Below are 20,515 nucleotides of genomic sequence, written 5' to 3'. Positions count from 1 at the left end.
TGTGATTTTCACGCAACGCAGAAGTGATGCATGAAAACAACGCTCATGTACACAGACCCATTGAAATGAATGGAATAATTCAAAGAGCCGATTTGGTTCTCAGTAATCGTGCTGGAGGTAGCCTCCGCAAATAATGGGCCAGACTACGAGCATACAGATCTGAATGATCCTCCTGCCAGGCTGTAGATAAATAGTACCTGGGTATTTATTAGAGCTTTGGCAGGAGGCATGGTCCGTCTTCTAGCCCGGCTAGGTAAAGCCAAAGGTGGGGGGGGGGATCCCCTTTGGAAGCAGCAGCATGACCGGATGCTGCCATGCTGGGTCCTTGGGCACTGTCGGTCTAAGCTGGGCCAGAGGCAGTGGCCTCCTTGCAGGCGCTCGACTCCTGGGGAGTGGACTGTTCACCTTCCTCCTCTAGGTTGTACTCCGTTCTTTCACAAATAAAAAAAATTGTAAATTAAGATCTAAACAGAATTTTGTATTATAGATATTCACGTCACATATTACTATCTTCAGCAAAATACATTTAGCACAGTAGTACATGAACTAATCAACATATTACATATGGGGTCATTTAGCAACATTGGGGAAATTAGAAGTGTCATAGCTGGCCATAGCAACAAATCCAAATCCACTTATAATGTTCACCTACATTTGCTAATGAAAGGCGGAATTGGGATGGTTGCTATCGGCAACTATGACATTTCAAATTTAACATAGTCAACATACGGATGTAGCAGGGTTAACACACATGCTTTATGCGTTAAGAAATAGCTTTTCAATGGCTTTTGTTTCAAGATAACGCGATGAGTTAAGAAATTAGTGTTAAGATTGTGTGTTTTACCCATGCTATATCTGTACAGTGTATATCGATAAACATGTAGTGGTCAGTGTTTATAATTAACTTACGGACACATCTTCATGACCTCAATGCAGAACATGAGTTGTTCTCGGAACATATAGGGCCTTTTCTTGGCGGGCCCGGAACCACTACGCCCCTGGTGCTGTATTTCCTTGCGGAACTGGTCCCTGCTGCTCCGCCATTCTTGACTTCATCAATTTTTTATAAAAAGACAAGAAAGGAAAAAGTAGTCAACTATACAATCCTACAGAGGACAACGTATGACATGTTCTATGCTAGGGAAGATTACGTATGACATGTGCTATGCTAGAGAGGATTACCTATGACGTGCTATAATAGGGAGGATAACGTATCACATGTGCTATGCTAGGGAGGATTACCTATCACATGTTCTATGCTAGGGAGGATAACCTATGACATGTACTATGCTAGGGAGGATTACCTATCACATGTTCTATGCTAGGGAGGATAACCTATGACATGTACTATGCTAGGCCAATCATTTCTACGAGCACATAACCAGCCTTATGAAGGGCATGCTTTCTGCCCGGAACGTTGTTTCTGTTTCAAAAAGGACCACTATGTCCGGCTAATGAAAATCAATTAATCAAAATTGGAGTGCTGTCTAAATTGGTGAATACTATGACTTGTAGGGAGGATTACCTATGACATTTACTATGCTAGGGAGGACAGCAAGGATCACACATGTATACATTGGCTACTTACCCATACTCGGGTGACTTTGGCCTTTGGTTTTATCCCATATGGTGGTAAACAGCTCCTGGGTTTTCTCCACCCTAGCTGCGTTCTTTTTGTACCGGTCGTGGTACTCCCCCGACCTGGTATCCCCAATGCAGGGCCTCTCCTGCACGAGGACAATGAGCCTATTCACATCCATTGACTTTGGTGTATTCGGCATGCTTACAAAAGTCCGCAAGGGCAGGAGACTCACAAGCCAATTCCTCTTGTGCTACTTGGAGCCAGAAACTGAGAAACTCAACTTCCTGTCTAAAATCACTTCACTTTTGCTAAGTTACTTGCGTTAAAAACGAAACGCAATGCAACGCATTGCATCCAGTTGCAATGTGTTTTTCAAGCAGCCCTATTTATTTCTATGGGGCCAGGGCTGCGTGAAAAATGCAGAATATAGAACATTCTGTGATTTTCACGCAACGCAGAAGTGATGCATGAAAACAACGCTCATGTACACAGACCCATTGAAATGAATGGGTCTGGATTCATTGTGGGCGCAATGTGTTTGCATCACGCATTGCACCCACGTCAAATCCATTGACTTTGGTGTCTTCGGCATGCTTAGAAAGGTCCGCAAGGGCAGGAGACTCACAAGCAAATTCCTCTTCTGCTACCTGGAGCCTGACACTGAGAAACTCAACTTCCTGTCTAAAATCCCTTCACTGTTGCTAAGTTACTTGCGTTAAAAATGCAACGCATTGCATCCAGTTGCTAATTCAATGCGTTTTTCAAGCAGCCCCATTCATTTCTATGGGGCCAGGGCTGCGTGAAAAATGCAGAATCTAGAACATTCAGCGATTTTCACACAACACAGAAGTAATGCGTGAAAAACAACGCTCATGTACACAGACCCATTGAAATTAATGGGTCCGGATTCATTGTGGGCGCAATGCGTTCGCATCACGTATTGCACCACGTGGAAAACTCGCTTGTGTGAAAGGGGCCTTATACTCCAGCACAGTTTGCAAGTTCTCTTTGCCATTTCCCAATGTTTTGGGGCCTCCACAAACAAAAAATATACATAAAAAAATAATTATAAGTTGGCTACCTCTTCCTCCTACACCGCCACATCCACCTCCTCCTCCACTCGAACCTCCACCACCTGGCTCAAGATTATTATTTATTATATTGGCAGAGTAGAGCAGTATACCGGCTGCACCCCAAAAATGGCTAAAGGTCACACACAGAATTAACAAAAAAAACAAAAAACATGTTGGCTTCCTCCTCTACCTCTTCGACCTACACCACCATGTCTACAGCCTCCTCAACTTCCTACTCCACTCGGACCTCCACCTTCTGGTTCAAGACTATTAGTTTTCATTTTTATGTATTTTATGTTGAGTCATTTCCCTATCCACATTTGTTTGCAGGGCACTGCTCTTACCCCTATTTTGGTTACTTTTGCAGCCCTTCTATGACTTTTTTACAGCCATTTTACAACCCCAAAGTTTGGGTCCCCTTTGACTTTAATGGGGTACAGGTCAAGTTTGGGACCCAAAGCGAACTTTGAAATAAAGTTCGGCCGAACCCACCGAATCTGAACATCCATGGGTCCCAGCATCCCTAAAGCTGAGCAAAATTATATAGAATTTTGTATGAGAAGATTCATTTATATTCCCACTCATTCTGGGCTTTGACATCAAGGAGGCAGCCTATCAGTGATTGACAGCTATCTCTGTATTCACAGTAATAAATAAAAGGCTGTCAATGACTGATAGGACGCCTCCTTAAAGGGGTTGTCCGGGTTCATAGCTGAACCCGGACATACCCTTATTTTCACCCAGGCAGTCTCCCTGAGGCTAGCATCGGAGCATCTCATGCTCTGATGCGCTTCCTTGCCCTGTGCTAGATTGCGCAGAGCAAGGTCTATTTTGTTTTCAATAACACACTGTCGGGCAGAAACTTCCACCCGGCAGTGTGTTCGGTGTCACCGGCTCTGATGGGCGGGCTTTAGCGCTGCCCTAGCCGTTTTACTGGCTAGAGCAGTGCTAATTCCCGCCCATCAGTGCTGGTGACGTCACCGGGTTCCTCGCAGCCCCATGGAGAGCCCTGGTACGTCACCGGATCTCCCAAAAATGCCTTTGCCCTGCGCGATTTAGCGAACTCCAAAGGAGAGCATCGGAGCATGAACTGCTCTGATGCTTATGTCAGGGGGGCTGCCGGGGGGAAAACGGAGGTATGTCAGGTTTCAGCTGTGAACCTGGACAACCCCTTTAACTTCAAAGCTCAGAATGAGCGGGAATCTAATTTAATAAATTGCATGTTTTACTGAATCTTTTACCATAAAGCCTGCTCTATAATATGCCACCTGTAGCTTTCATTGCATTTTCATGCTCCCCTTTAAAATTACATGACTTCCTTATTCTGTGAGTCCATTCAATTATGGCAACATTACATTTTTATAGTTTTATAATGCTTTACTATTTTTTAATTAAAAAACACCTTTGAAAAAAAGATACATTTTCTTTAAATTGCCATTTTCTGACACCCATAACTATTTTTCTCTTTTTTCAAAGAAGAATTTTAGGGGCACATATATTAAGACTGACGTTTTAGACGCTGGTCTTAATAAAGCCCCATAGCTGGCGATGGATCCGGCAAAGTTATGAAGAGGGGCAGGTCTCTCCATAACTTTGGCCTTTGTTACATCCAGCGCCATTTCTAAATGTAAGCCAGCTTCCGAGCTGTATTACATTTAGACCATTTTCTATGCCTTAAACTGGCATAGAAAATGATGAATGAGATGGGCCTGCTGGCCTGTCTCCTTCCGCGCCCACACCATGCGCACAATTTTAGACCTGGTGTGAGTGGGGAAAAGTCGCAGATGGTCATCTGTGCCTAAAATAAGCCTAATTTAGGCGCATTTCTGATTCATAAATGACCCCCTTAGTTTTTAGTGATACCATTTTGGGGTATATATGAATTTTTTATCACTTTTTATTCAATTTTTTTAGGGGCGGAAAGGTGACTAAAAATATTGAATGTTAGATTTGTATTTTTTTGTATTATAGCAGTCAGGAAAAAATATTTAACATTTTTTATAGTTCAGACATGTTTGGATGCATCTTCTGATCGCTTGCCTCATGGACTGAAATTGAAAACTATTGTATTCTAAGGGAATTTCACAGCTTACCTATAAGGCTGGGCCTCAGGCAGCTTTTTACAGCTTGCTATGACAGGGCTGAGAGCCTTCTCAAGGCCCGAAGCTGTCATAGCAACCAACTGAAGCGAGGGAACCTTCTCCCTCACTGTAACCCCACAAATGCAGCGGTTGCTATGGATTTTAGCTAAAAATAAGTAGAATGCAAGGATACAAAAAATTGCCCCCCAAAATATCCATAGCTTTTAAGGACTCCAATTGTTCAGGATGCCACTAACATTGTGGCCCACTAAAACAGTCTGAAATCCATAACATAACCACTGTGTGGCCATCACATATACACATATAGGTTGGACATCTTGTGACATAATACTGCAAAATGTATTTTTTTTTTTTATCTTGCCACACATCTTGAAATACCTTCAACTGGGAATTATTTAAAATAGCCACCAGCAACCTGTCCTAAAATGTGAGCAGGACTGGTTGCCTAAACTTCCAGAGCTGCCTAGGGGGTGATGGTTGGGGCCTCACTACATATTACATTGAACTACAAATAAATGTGGTTAGCACTGGTGCCTTGCAGCGCTGGGGTCCTAGGTTCGAAGGACAACATATGCATGGATTTTGTATGTTTTCCCCTTGTTTGCGTGGGTTTCCTCCGAGTACTCCATTTTTCTCCCACACTCTAAAGACAAACTGATAGGGACCTTAGATTGTGAGACCCATTGGGGACAGTTGGTTGCTAATGTCTGTAAAGCGCTGCGGAATATAGTAGTGCTATATAAGTGCATAAAATAAACAGATAAATACAATAAAGGGTAAAGAGGTGATCCTGCCTATGATATGCCATCACGACTGTGCAGGCTTACAGAAAGAAAAAAACACACCCCCTAGGCAGCTTTGCAAGTGGATGCAAGTAGTCCTGCAAACATTCTAGGGCAGGCTGCTGGCTGCCATTTTAAATCATTCACGGAGAAGCCATTTAAGGCCTCCTGCACACGACCGTTGTGTGCACCCGTGGCCGTTGTGCCGTTTTCCGTTTTTTTTTCGCGGACCCATTGACTTTCAATGGGTCCGTGGAAAAATCGGAAAATGCACCGTTTTGCAGCCGAGGCCGTGATCCGTGTATCCTGTCCGTCCAAAAAATATGACCTGTCCTATTATTTTGACGGACAACGGTTCACGGACCCATTCAAGTCAATGGGTCCGTGAAAGAACACGGATGCACACAAGATTGGCATCCGTGTCCGTGATCCGTGGCCGTAGGTTGCTTTCATACAGACGGATCCGAAGATCCGTCTGCAAAAAAGCTTTTTCTGATCTAAGTTTTCACTTCGTGAAAACTCATTTCCGACAGTATATTCTAACACAGAAGCGTTCCCATGGTGATGGGGACGCTTCTAGTTAGAATACACTGCAAACTTTGTACAAGACTGCCCCCTGCTGCCTGGCAGCACCCGATCTCTTACAGGGGGATATGATAGCACAATTAACCCCTTCAGGTGCGGCACCTAAAGGGGTTAATTGTACTATCATATTCCCCTGTAAGAGATCAGGGCTGCCAGGCAGCAGGGGGCAGACCCCCCCCTCCCCAGTTTGAATATCGTTGGTGGCACAGTGTGCCCCCACCATCGCCCCCCCTCCCTCCCTCTATTGTATTAAATCGTTGGTGGCACAGTGTGCCAACCACCATCGGCGCCCCTCCCTCCCTCTATTGTATTAAATTGTTGGTGGCACAGTGTGCCAACCACCATCGGCCCCCCTCCCTCCCTCTATTGTATTAAATCGTTGGTGGCACAGTGTGCCAACCACCATCGCCCCCCCCCCCCTCCCTCTAAAGCAGTAACATTGGTGGCAGTGTGCGGTCTCAACAGTAGAAGATTCATACTTACCTGGGAGCTGCGATGTCTGTGAACGGCCGGGAGCTCCTCCTACTGGTAAGTGACAGTTCTTTAGCAATGCGCCGCACAGACCTTTCACTTACCAGTAGGAGGAGCTCCCGGCCGGACACAGACATCGCAGCAGCAAGCAGGTAAGTATGAATCTTCTACTGTTGAGACCGCACACTGCCACCAATGTTACTGCTATAGAGGGAGGGGGGGGGCGATGGTGGTTGGCACACTGTGCCACCATCGATTTAATACAATAGAGGGAGGGAGGGGGGCCGATGGTGGTTGGCACACTGTGCCACCAACGATTTAATACAATAGAGGGAGGGAGGGGGGGCCGATGGTGGTTGGCACACTGTGCCACCAACGATTTAATACAATAGAGGGAGGGAGGGGGGCCGATGGTGGTTGGCACACTGTGCCACCAACGATTTAATACAATAGAGGGAGGGAGGGGGGGGGGCGATGGTGGGGGCACACTGTGCCACCAACGATATTCAAACTGGGGAGGGGGGGGCTGCCCCCTGCTGCCTGGCAGCCCTGATCTCTTACAGGGGAATATGATAGTACAATTAACCCCTTTAGGTGCCGCACCTAAAGGGGTTAATTGTGCTATCATATCCCCCAGTAAGAGATCGGGTGCTGCCAGGCAGCAGGGGGCAGTCTTGTACAAAGTTTGTAGTGTATTCTAACCTGAAGCGTCCCCATCACCATGGGAACGCCTCTGTGTTAGAATATACTGTCGGATCTGAGGTTCACGAAGTAGCTCATATCCGACAGTATATTCTAACATAGAGGCGTTCCCATGGTGATGGGGACGCTTCAAGTTAAAATATACCATCGGATTGGAGAAAACTCCAATCCGATGGTATAAAAGAACTCCAGACTTTACATTGAAAGTCAATGGGGACGGATCCGTTTGAAATGGCACCATATTGTGTCAACATCAAACGGATCCGTCCCCATTGACTTGCATTGTAATTCAGGACGGATCCGTTTGGCTCCGCACGGCCAGGCGGACACCAAAACGACTTTTTTTTCATGTCCGTGGATCCTCCAAAAATCAAGGAAGACCCACGGACGAAAAAACTGATCACGGACCCACGGACCCCGTTTTTGCGGACCGTGAAAAAAAACTGTCGTGTGCATGAGGCCTAAGAAAAACACATCTGCATTCTTGTTTTCTTTATAAGTATACAATAACAAAAATATATTAATATACATACATGTGTGGAACTGAAGACTGCAGCTACATCTCTCTGTAGAATTTTGCCAAGGTTGCTGAGGTTCTCATCTAGAGTAATATTTCGCTTTGCTTTCTTATTCTTCTCATCCACACTGTCTTTAATTTCCTCTTGCTTTGTTTTGATCCTCTTAGAAATGACCTATATTTTAGGAGGACATTTAATTGTGCACAAGTTATTAAGACTGAGATGCTTTATAATAGAATTAAACAAAAACAGTGGAGCTAAAAATTTGCACAAATGAGTTGTGCAGTCAACAAGGAGAACATATACAGATCTTTAGATTGGTTTTATGGAAGTCATAACGGCATATGCATTATTTAATTATGAAACAAATTGTGCCTTGTAAAGGATGTTCCTTAAATATACATGTTGTGATTATTCTCGGTAACAGGGCCTCCCACCTATCTTTGCTTTTTATACTTGAAAATATAAAATGGTTGTGCACACCTCATTTGGAGGGATTCATCCAACGTATATAGACACTTTTTTTTTTGTATAGTAATAACAGATGTTTTATTTGTACATATAAATATATAAAGGTATATAAAACAATATAGTGTAAAAAAAATGAATTATGTAAAATCACTAATATCCGAGATATTCAACAATAGGTGTCTTGGTATATGGTGACCGTGGTATGGTGGAGACCGTGGTGTAGTTTGGTCCCTATGAAGGATATCTCAGATAATTTTTCAAATAGCAATATTGCAGCTCAATCAGAAATAATAATAAATATCTGTGCCAGAAAAGATAAATATAACTCATACATTGATCTACCTATAGTGAAATTAATCTAACACAATTGATCCATAATAAAACTACAATAAAGTGCAGAAGTGTATATGTCTGTAGAAAAAACGGGTAGAAAGAACATCCACAATGACTGGCTTAGGCCTTAGGCACAATATTCCTGAAGAAGGATAGCAACTCTATTCAAAACGCGTTGAGGCTTAGTGGTATCTGTGAGTACCTGTAGTCACAGTAGTGACGTCACTCCTGCTCTGTACGAGCGTGAACCACGAGATTAAACTAAAGGAGCTGCCGGTCTGGGTGCTCATCTAGGTTCAGGACACTCTGACCTGACCTGTGCATGCAAAAAAACTGCAGACACATCCCAAAAGGAGCTAGGACTTGGGAGAAAACATCTAGAGTAAAGGTAACTCAGATGTGTGACATCCCACAGCTTAGTCCATACGGAGGGTGTGAGGGGGGCTTATTCACATTGCAGCTAAAACTGACAGATAGAGCGTGATATCAAGATTATTTTACTTATTCTGTGTACTTTATTTATGCATACACTTACAAAACCTGCGCTACTGTACGTGTGACATACTTGCAAGCATACAGGGAAGTTGCCGTGCTGCTGATGGTGCACGCAGAGGCCGTGTCCCTGGGTGCGGTGAAACTGTGCCTGCTGCCAGAGCACAAGAAAGACACTAATCCACGATACCGATTTCATCGCCATTCCTTAATTTGGGACTCTCGCCAACCCCGCTTGAAGAGAGACATGAAGGGATCTTGTGCACTGATTCCCAAACTCTTAAGCATCCACAGTCAAAAGAAGATGATGGTGGGGAACAGCAATTAGTGTTTCACAAGGTGGATTATGATGATGAGACACAGTTGCCAATAAGTCAACCGCAATTAGTGTCTCAAGAGGTTCATGATGAGGATGAGACACAGTTGTCAATAACGGAGGTTGTTCTTAGGTCAACAATTCAGGAGGATGACCAGAGTGAGGAAGTGGAAGAGGAGGTGCTGGACGATGAGGGGGAGAGATCCGCAGCACTGCAACAGGCTGGAAGATGCAGTGGGGTGGCAAAAGGGAGAAGGCTGGCCACACCAAACAGGCCTGTTCCCCAGAGCACCCCCTTGCGGCAATCTCTCTTGACAAGAGGTAGGTGTTCCGCAGTCTGATGCTTTTTTGAGGAAAGTGCGGATGATAAAAGAATTGTCATTTGCAACCTTTTTCGTACCAAAATGAGCAAGGGCGTGAACACTAGCAAACTCCCCACCACCAGCATGATCCTCCACATGGCATCAAAGCACCCTAATAGGTGGACTGAACTCCTGGGTCCACAACCAGTGTCTGCGGGTCACACTACTGCATCCTCTTCCACTGTGTTACTTTCTGGCCAATCCCCTGTCCAAGACGCAGGCCCGGATGCTTCCCACCATACACCTGGACCTTTGAAAGCACCATCAGCTAGCACATCCACTTCTGTGTCCCAGCGTGCAGATGTCTATACCCCAGGCCTTTGAACAAAAGTGCAAATACCCAGGCACCAGCCCACAGACCATAGCACTACATATGCACCTTTCCAAATTGCTGGCCCTGGAAATGTTGCCATTTAGGCTTGTGGACACTGAGGCCATCAGGCGGCAGAAGTCTTGCGGTACTCTGTCCACAGCCGCCAATATTTTTCACGGTGTGCAGTCCCAGCCTTACACCAGCATGTGTCCCATAACATCACCCTTGCCCTGACCAACGCAGTTATTGGGAAGGTCCACTTAACGACTGACACGTGGACAAGTGCTTTTGGCCAGGGAAGCTACATTTCCCTGACGGCACATTGGGTGAATGTTGTGGAGGCCGGGAGCGAGTCATACCCTGGGATGGCACAGGTGCTACCGACACCAAGTATTGCAGGCCCTACTTTCATCAGGGTTTCCGTCGCCACCTATGTTAGTGGATGCAACCTCCCCTTCTCCTCCTCCGCCTCCTCCTCCACTTCCACCTCTGAATTATTATCTTGCAGCACCAGTCAGACATCAGTCAGTAGCTGAAAGCCGTGTGGCACTTCAGTGGGGGAGCTGCAACAGGCCCTGCTTAAACTGATCTGTTTTAGGTGACAAACAGCACACCGCCGCAGAGCTGTGACAGGTAATAAAGGACTAGACTGAGCTGTGGCTCTCGCCACTCAACCTAGAACCAGGCATGGTTGTGTCTGATAATGGAAGAGCTGACAGAGCAGCAAAGAAAGCTGTAACGAGGAGAAGGGAGGAGGTGAAGACAATGGTAGCCCAGACATGGTCAAAGGTCATAAGAGACGAGACTCAGATGCCACATGGGTCCCACCCTGCCACAGAAGGTCCATGCCCGAAGAAAGGTGGAGAAAACTTCTGAAGGACTTCCTAAAGGAGTCTATGGAGACAAATGGTGCCTGATAGACAGACAGAATGAAGGATCAGATGAAGAAGTGTCTGAATGGAGTAGGAAGGGAGCGGGACCAGACTCAGATGATGATTACATGTGGAAGCTTGGGCATCTAATATGCCTACCCCGAAGTCTTTACCCTGTAACTGTGGCGTGGGCACATGGCAATACTCATCTTGGGAAGGAAGCCATGAATAACCTCATATCCTCCATCTTCTTGGCTCCAGCCATCTCCATGTACACTGCCCGATATACAATCAGCTGCATGGTCTGTGCCAGATGCAACCCTGGGAAAATGTCAAGTGTTCACCAAAACCTCTCTAGCCCTTCCAAAGGATCTAGATTGACCACATACAGATGCCCCCTGCACAGAGATTCCAGTATGCTCTGGTGGTCATAGACATGTTCTCTGGATGGCCTGAAGCCTATCCTGTGAAGAATCAGACAGCGAAGACAACGTGAAGCAGTTGTTAAATGAGGTTGTCTGCAGATTTGGGGTACCTGAAGTGATAGAGAGTGATCAAGGAACTGCCTTCAGGAGATATGGCCACACTGGGGACTCACCTTGCCTTTCATACCGCGTATAGACCACAAAGTAGCAGCAAAAATCTAAAGACTGAACGGCACATTGAAACTAAAAATGCTGAAAATGGCTCAAGAGACTGGTAGACCATGGCCAGAGACTCTTCCATTTGCGCTATCCAGTGTCAGACATACCCCTAGGGGGAAGGAAAGCTGTCCCCTTTAGAGATTTTGTTTGGAAGTGCCCCAAGTTAGGACAGTATTTTCCCCAAGAACTTGCTTTGCAATATGATTGCTTGTCTGCCTATGTATCTGCTCTGTGTAAACACCTGACTGACCTACATTTTTGAGTATTCTCTTCACTTGCAGATCCCAGACAGATTCCTGGAAGTCATACCCTTCAGACAGGAGATTGGGTTGTGGTGAAAAGGCATGTCAGAAAGACTCTGGAGCCCAGATTTGATGGCCCATTCCAGGTTCTGCTAACTACTTATACGTCTGTGAAACTTGAGGGGAAGACATCCTGGATACACGCTTCACACTGTAAGAAGGTTCCAGCCCCCCCACCCGGAGGCCTGCTGAGAATGATGTCCTTTCTGGTCTTCCTGTTTGGAGGGGGTGTGGGTCTTGTGGGAGCGTATACGGCCCAATGTTCATATTGGGCCTCAGATGCCTCAAGTGGCACATGGGTCTTCTGGGTGAATACCACAGAGCCAATACAGGTCTTTGAATTTGACTTCTGTGATGTTGCTGATTGCAGATGTCATGACAGTTCAATGTTTGATATTGCTTCCCTGCAATACTATGTATGTGTTACCAGGACCAATAATGAGTTCTTTGCAGCCTGGTCCGATGTACTCACGAATATAGGAGTCAGCTGGGGATACAAACCAGCTGAGGGGATGCAAAGAAAGGATAAAAGGGGAAAACCTCTTGTAACCAGAATGTATTTGAATACCAAGAATATGGGAAAAACTCAGCTCATAACATGTCAAAAATATCCTACAGATCAATGGGTTGTCATCCATTGATACTGACAATAGAATCCCCCTAACCAACAGACTAGAATGTATGTTTTGAGGAAATATCCATCTGATAAATATGGGCCTTGGGGACAGTTCCACCTTAAGGACATCGCAGACAGGCCTGTCCCAAATCCCACCCCTAGTTCACTGCCAATACAAGATCCCAACCCCTTGTTACTAGGGAAAGTAGCTAGACCCCTATTTACTGTAGAGAAGACATTGGCAGTGGAAACAGGATTTTCTGACCGTAATTTTTGTTTGGAATGGATGAAGTACACAGCATCACAGGTAAACAGATCTGGGTGTATCATCTGTGCCACAGCCAGACCACACTTAGGAACTGTTCCCCTTCACCTAAGTCCCAGCCATGTTTTAGAAGCATGCATGTGAATCAGACTCCGGACATGACTGAATGCAAGGTTTGGGAAGAGAAGTTCCCAATCTTAAGGGAGGGATAACCATATACAAAGGGAATTACACCTGTTTCAAGATAGAGGGCAAAAAAGGGAAAAACATGGTCAGGGGTATTGTGGAACTGTGGTGAATACCACCGATGAACCCTATCAAAGTCATTTGATGAACCAGACTCAAGCATTAGGGGATGTGATCTGAGGACAAAGTTAACAATTGTCTGGCATGGGCAATGTGCCTTAAACCTAGTGTTGATGCCCTTCCATGTATTTAATCCCCTTGACTGGGAGAAAACCATTGAGAAAATAATAAATCCCTGGGTTCGGATTTGGTTATGCCCAAGGAGAGACAGTGGTGAGGAGAAGGTAGGATAGCAGCCCAGAAGGCAGCCTAGATTCCCACGTATCTATATATGCTAGAGGAGTGCCCAGGAGGGTCCCAGATAAGTTCAAAGCCAGAAGTCAAGTGGCAGCAGGGTTTGAATCTTTAATCCCTATAGTTAATATAAACAAAAATGTGGATTGGATCGACTACATCTATTACAATCAGCAGAGATTTGTGAATTACACCAGAGATGCATTAAAGGGTATAGTGGAGTAGCTGGGGCTCACTAGTGTTCTAGCATTCTAAAATAGAATGGCCCTGGACATGCTACTAGCAGAAAAGGGTGGTGTGTGCAAAATGATTGGTGAAACCTGCTGTACTGTAATTCCCAATAACTTAGGACCAAATGGTCAGATCAGGGCAAAGGGGCTTACATCTCTCTCAGAAGAGTTAAAGAAAAATTCTGGGGTGGATAGTTCATTGGAAAATTGGTTTGAAAACTTGATTAAGAATTGGAAGCAGACCTTGTTACGGAATGATTATAATCATGGTGTTATTGATCCCTGCAGTAATTGTTTGTTGTGTCATCCCCTGCATTAGGAGGCTTCTGCTCAAAGCTGCAGCTGAGGCTACCCCGGAGATGATCATGAGAGAATTCCATGAGGATGGGAGACAAAGTCCACTCAGCTCTGTTGGTTCCCCCTCTACTTACGACGCCACCTGGAGATCATCGACCATAGGCACTGACATCTGACTTTCCCATGCTAAGTCCAGTGTCATGGGAGTATATACACTAGGCTAGGTTGTCATGTGAGCTGGCGAAGAGGATTTGAAGCATGGGGAAAGATGTGCTAGGCTTTCGTTAGGGAAAGAATGAGGTCCAAGGGGGGACTGATAGAGATATGGACTACATTCTTTGATTCAGCTAAGAAAGCTCCCACATACTTTAGCTCTCAGACAATACCTTATCTTCTCCAGAGCACAAAGGTTCCATCCTACCCAAAAGAACATGCCTCCTTGCTAATTCATATATGTTTTTTCTGCAGTTAGAGAACTCCATTACAAGATGGCACCTATAGCTAGATTATAGCTAGATATTTACATAGTTCACATACCACAGTTAGTAAAAATATGCACAATGAGCAGACGCTAAGTGTTATTTCTTTCATTATTTTAATATGTTAGCCAATGTAACAATGCCACATGCCTCAGGGGGATGCCCCTCTGATGACTTTATAAACTGCTGTACTTCCTAATGTAATAGGAAGTTTAATAAAGGAGAATTTGCTTTGACTCCAGTGTGTGTGTCATAGTTATTTTCTTCTATGCAAGTAAAACCCTTGGGTTACTACTAATTTGGACCAGTAGAGAAAACAAGATCGGCCCTGAGTTAGGGGCATCTTTATCATCTGTTTCTACAAAATATTGATTGAGGAGTGCGATATACCTGCTTCCACAAAATACTGATTAAGGGGTTTGATATACCTGCTTCCACAAAATACAGATTGAGGGGTGCGATATACCTGCATCCACAAAATACTGATTAAGGGGTTTGATATACCTGCTTCCACAAAATACAGATTGAGGCCTGCGATATACCTGATTCCACAAAATACTGATTGAGGGGTGCGATATACCTGCTTCAACGAAGTACTGATTAGGGGTTCTATATACCTGCTTCCACCAGATATTGATTGAGGCCTGCGACACATAGGCTCCCACAAAATAGCGTTTGTCTGGTGCGATATAACTGCTTGCACCAAATATTGTGTCAGGTGTTCTATATACCTGTTTCCACAAAATACTGATTGATTGGTGCAATATACCTGCTTCTACAAAATACTGATAGAGGGGTTCTAAATACCTGCTTCAACAAAATATTGATTGGGGCCTGCAATACACAGACTTCAACAAAATACTGATTGAGGGGTGCGATATACCTGCTTCCACCAAATATTAATTCAGGTGTTCTATATACCGTAGCTGTTTCCACAAAATACTGATTGAGGGGTGCGATATACCTGCTTCCACCAAATATTAATTCAGGTGTTCTATATACCGTAGCTGTTTCCACAAAATACTGATTGAGGGGTGTGATATACCTGCTTCTATAAAATACTGATTAAGGGGTTCTATATACCTGCTTCCACAAAATACTGGTTGAGGGGTGCAATATACCAGCTTTCACCAAATACTGATTGAGGCCTGCAATATACCTGCTTCCACAAATACCGCTCTTCTCTAGGGACTTTGACACAGGGACATTTTGAAAATGACAGGCAGAGGAAGAGGCAGGCCGTTTCGCAGGGTTGGTAGGGGTCGGGCGGGTGCACGAGGCCGGAGCCTAAGTGGGAAGTTGGAGAAGGTGCATGCAATTACGTCAAAGGACACACCAGAGTTGGTTGAGTGGCTCAGCCTTCCGCTTCTGCACCCTCCTCATCCTCTGTATCTGCACTCTCCTCACTCTTTGCTGTGTGCACCCCCAAAGACACCACAACCACCACCACCATAGCCCCTCCACTCATGTCAGAGGAAATGTTTTCATCCATTCCTAGATCTTACCGATGCGCAGCCATTCTTGGCATCGGATGTGAAGGAGGAGGTATCAACAACTGCCACCCAGCGGTCTGACGACAGTACCCAGATTTTCCCGAAGAGGGAGCTTCCTGCTGTTGCTGTTTACTTTGAGATCTCTAATGTCAGTGGTGGTGAAGGTGACGATGATGACGTGGCCGACCCCATTCACTTTAATTGCAGGCGAACCTTAAAAAACCTTCAGCTCATATTAACAGCCACCACATACTTAGTAGAAGAGCACAAATAGTCCCACAACATGGACAGTGACATACTAGAGGGGGATCAATGACAAAAATTCCAACAAAAAATATGTATCTTAATCTGGGGACATTTGTATGCATCTTAAAGGGAAATTCTCTGAAATGTGCCCTGTTTGAGCCTAGGAAAATTGTATTTTAGGCCACAGAGGGTTCGTTGTTCCAATGTCGTTTGTCTCTATCTTTAACTGAGGTAATGCAGCAATACCGCAAACCAATGCTGCGCTACCCAAATGCACTATTTAGAAAGTATATAATTGGTATATAACACCCCTGCTTCAATCAGCTTTTTTTTGGGGGGGGGGGGGGGGCAACTGGTATATCACACCAGTAGAAATGATTTGTTTCAATGTTTGTCACTCTGTGTAGCTGAGGTAACACAGCAAAACCACCAACCAATGCTGCACTACCCCAGTGCACTATATAGAAAGAATATAGTGTTGAGTGCGAATATTTCAATAGCGAATTTTGTTTGCGAAAATCGGCACTTCGAGAGTTCGCAAATATTTCGAATATAGTGCTATATATTTGTTTTTCAAATATTCGTCATTTTTTCCATCTGAACACATGATTCCTCCCTGCTTCTTGCTTGTGGGCCAATGAGTCATTGGCCCACAAGCAACTTGAGCAGGGAGGAATCATGACTTCATCTGAATAAAAAAACATGACAAATATTCTAAAAAACGAATATACAGCAGTATATTCAATATAGGGCTATATATTAGTTTTTTAGAATAATTGTATTTTTTTTTCCATCTGAAGTCATGATTTCTCCCTGCTTAAGTTGCTTGACAAGCATTTTATGCAGGGAGGAATCATAACTTCAGATGGAAAAAAATGACGAATATTCTAAAAAACGAATATATAGCACTATTGCTATATATTCATTTTTTAGAATATTCGTCATTGAAGAATATTCAAAAAAAATATATATATACAGTACAGACCAAAAGTTTGGACACACCTTCTCATTCAAAGAGTTTTCTTTATTTTCATGACTATGAAAATTGTAGATTAACACTGAAGGCATCAAAACTATGAATTAACACATGTGGAATTATATACATAACAAAAAAGTGTGAAACAACAGAAAATATGTCATATTCTAGGTTCTTCAAAGTAGCCACCTTTTGCTTTGATTACTGCTTTGCACACTCTTGGCATTCTCTTGATGGGCTTCAAGAGGTAGTCACCTGAAATGGTCTTCCAACAGTCTTGAAGGAGTTCCCAGAGATGCGTAGCACTTGTTGGCCCTTTTGCCTTCACTCTGCGGTCCAGCTCACCCCAAACATCTCGATTGGGTTCAGGTCCGATGACCACTCTCTTTCATGGTCAAATAGCCCTCACACAGCCTGGAGGTGTGTTTGGGGTCATTGTCCTGTTGAAAAATAAATGATGGTCCAACTAAATGCAAACTGGATGGAATAGCATGCCGCTGCAAGATGCTGTGGTAGCCATGCTGGTTCAGTATGCCTTCAATTTTGAATAAATCCCAAATAGTGTCACCAGCAAAGCACCCCCACACCATCACACCTCCTCCTCCATGCTTCACGGTGGGAACCAGGCATGTAGAGTCCATCTGTTCACCTTTTCTGCGTCGACAAAGACACGGTGGTTGGAACCAAAGATCTCAAATTTGGACTCATCAGACCAAAGCACATATTTCCACTGGTCTAATGTCCATTCCTTGTGTTCTTTAGCCCAAACAAGTCTCTTCTGCTTGTTGCCTGTCCTTAGCAGTGGTTTCCTAGCAGATATTCTACCATGAAGTCTCCTCTTAACAGTTGTTCTAGAGATGTGTCTGCTGCTAGAACTCTGTGTGGCATTGGCCTGGTCTCTAATCTGAGCTGCTGTTAACCTGCGATTTCTGAGGCTGGTGACTCGGATGAACTTATCCTCCGTAGCAGAGGTGACTCTTGGTCTTCCTTTCCTGGGGCAGTCCGCATGTGAGCCAGTTTCTTTGTAGCGCTTGATGGTTTTTGTGACTGCACTTGGGGACACTTTCAAAGTTTTCCCAATTTTTCGGACTGACTGACCTTCATTTCTTAAAGTAATGATGGCCACTAGTTTTTCTTTACTTAGCTGCTTTTTTCTTGCCATAATACAATTTTTAACAGTCTATTCAGTAGGACTATGAGCTGTGTATCCACCTGACTTCTCCACAACGCAACTGATGGTCCCAACCCCATTTATAAGGCAAGAAATCCCACTTATTAAACCTGACAGGGCACACCTGTGAAGTGAAAACCATTTCAGGTGACTACCTCTTGGAGCTCATCAAGAGAATGCCAAGAGTGTGCAAAGCAGTAATCCAAGCAAAAGGTGGCTACTTTGAAGAACCTAGAATATGACATATTTTCAGTTGTTTCACACTGTTTTGTTATGTATATAATTCCACATGTGTTAATTCATAGTTTTGATGCCTTCAGTGTGAATCTACAATTTTCATAGTCATGAAAATAAAGAAAACTCTTTGAATGAGAAGGTGTGTCCAAACTTTTGGTCTGTACTGTATATATATATATATATATATATATACACACACACATATATATAGCAATAGTGATATATATATTGTTTTTTTTAGAATATTCATAATTTTTTTCCATCTGAAGTTATGATTCCTCCCTACTTAAAGGGAACCTGTCACCGGGATTTTGTGTATAGAGCTGATGACATGGGTTGCTAGATGGCCACTAGCACATCCGCAATATCCAGTCCCCATAGCTCTGTGTACTTTTATTGTGTAAAAAAACCTGATTTGATACATATGCAAATTAACCCAAGATGAGTCCAGTACGTAAGATGAGTCAGGGACAGGACTCATCTCAGGTTAATTCCTGAATATTGTTTTTTTTAGAATATTCATAATTTTTTTCCATCTGAAGTTATGATTCCTCCCTACTTAAAGGGAACCTGTCACCGGGATTTTGTGTATAGAGCTGATGACATGGGTTGCTAGATGGCCACTAGCACATCCGCAATATCCAGTCCCCATAGCTCTGTGTACTTTTATTGTGTAAAAAAACCTGATTTGATACATATGCAAATTAACCCAAGATGAGTCCAGTACGTAAGATGAGTCAGGGACAGGACTCATCTCAGGTTAATTTGCATATGTATCAAATCGGTATTTTTACACAATAAAAGTACACAGAGCTATGGGGACTGGGTATTGCGGGTGTGGTAGCGGCCATCTAGCAACTCATGTCCTCAGCTCTATACACAAAATCCAGGTGACAGGTTCCCTTTAACCACTTCAGCCCCGCTAGCTGAAACCCCCTTCATGACCAGGCCACTTTTTACACTTCGGCACTACACTACTTTCATAGTTTATCGCTCGGTCATGCAACTTACCACCCAAATGAATTTTACCTCCTTTTCTTCTCACTAATGGAGCTTTCATTTGGTGGTATTTTATTGCTGCTGACATTTTTACTTTTTTTGTTACTAATCAAAATGTAACGATTTTTTTTGCAAAAAAATGACATTTTTCACTTTCAGCTGTAAAATTTTGCAAAAAAAAAAACGACATCCATATATCAATTTTTCGCCAAATTTATTGTTCTACATGTCTTTGTTAAAAAAAAAATGTTTGGGCAAAAAAAAAAACATGGTTTGGGTAAAAGTTATAGCGTTTACAAACTATGGTACAAAAATGTGAATTTCCGCTTTTTGAAACAGCTCTGATTTTCTGAGCACCTGTCATGATTCCTGAGGTTCTACAATGCCCAAACAGTAGAAAAACCCCACAAATGACCCCATTTCGGAAAGTAGACACCCTAAGGTATTTGCTGATGGGCATAGTGAGTTCATAGAACTTTTTATTTTTTGTCACAAGTTAGCGAAAAATGATGATGATTTTATTTTTTTATTTTTTTCTTACAAAGTCTCATATTCCACTAACTTGCGACAAAAAATAAAAAATTCTAGGAACTCACCATGCCCCTCACAGAATACCTTGGGGTGTCTTCTTTCCAAAATGGGGTCACTTGTGGGGTAGTTATACTGCCCTGGCAATTTAGGGGTCCAAATGTGTGAGAAGAACTTTGCAATCAAAATGTGTAAAAAATGACCGGTGAAATCCGAAAGGTGCACTTTGGAATATGTGCCCCTTTGCCCACCTTGGCAGCAAAAAAGTGTCACACATCTGGTATCGCCGTACTCAGGAGAAGTTGGGGAATGTGTTTTGGGGTGTCATTTTACATATACCCATGCTGGGTGAGAGAAATATCTTGGCAAAAGACAACTTTTCCCATTTTTTTATACAAAGTTGGCATTTGACCAAGATATTTTTCTCACCCAGCATGGGTATATGTAAAATGACACCCCAAAACACATTCCCCAACTTCTCCTGAGTACGGCGATACCACATGTGTGACACTTTATTG

General features: G+C 43.7%; 1 protein-coding gene across 1 annotated transcript in view; it reads right to left on the bottom strand.

The window, feature by feature from the left end:
• The window catches only part of OLFML2B (olfactomedin like 2B), a 641,911-nt gene that overhangs the window by 316,914 nt on the left and 304,482 nt on the right, over window positions 1-20,515 (bottom strand). The window contains exon 4 of the mRNA XM_044300548.1: window positions 7,831-7,989. Coding sequence (XP_044156483.1) covers window positions 7,831-7,989 — 159 coding nt within the window. The remainder of the gene's footprint in view (window positions 1-7,830; window positions 7,990-20,515) is intronic.

Source organism: Bufo gargarizans, chromosome 7 (assembly GCF_014858855.1).
Source record: "Bufo gargarizans isolate SCDJY-AF-19 chromosome 7, ASM1485885v1, whole genome shotgun sequence".
NCBI classification, from domain to species: domain Eukaryota; kingdom Metazoa; phylum Chordata; class Amphibia; order Anura; family Bufonidae; genus Bufo; species Bufo gargarizans.
This window is presented reverse-complemented; position numbering and strand designations above follow the sequence as displayed.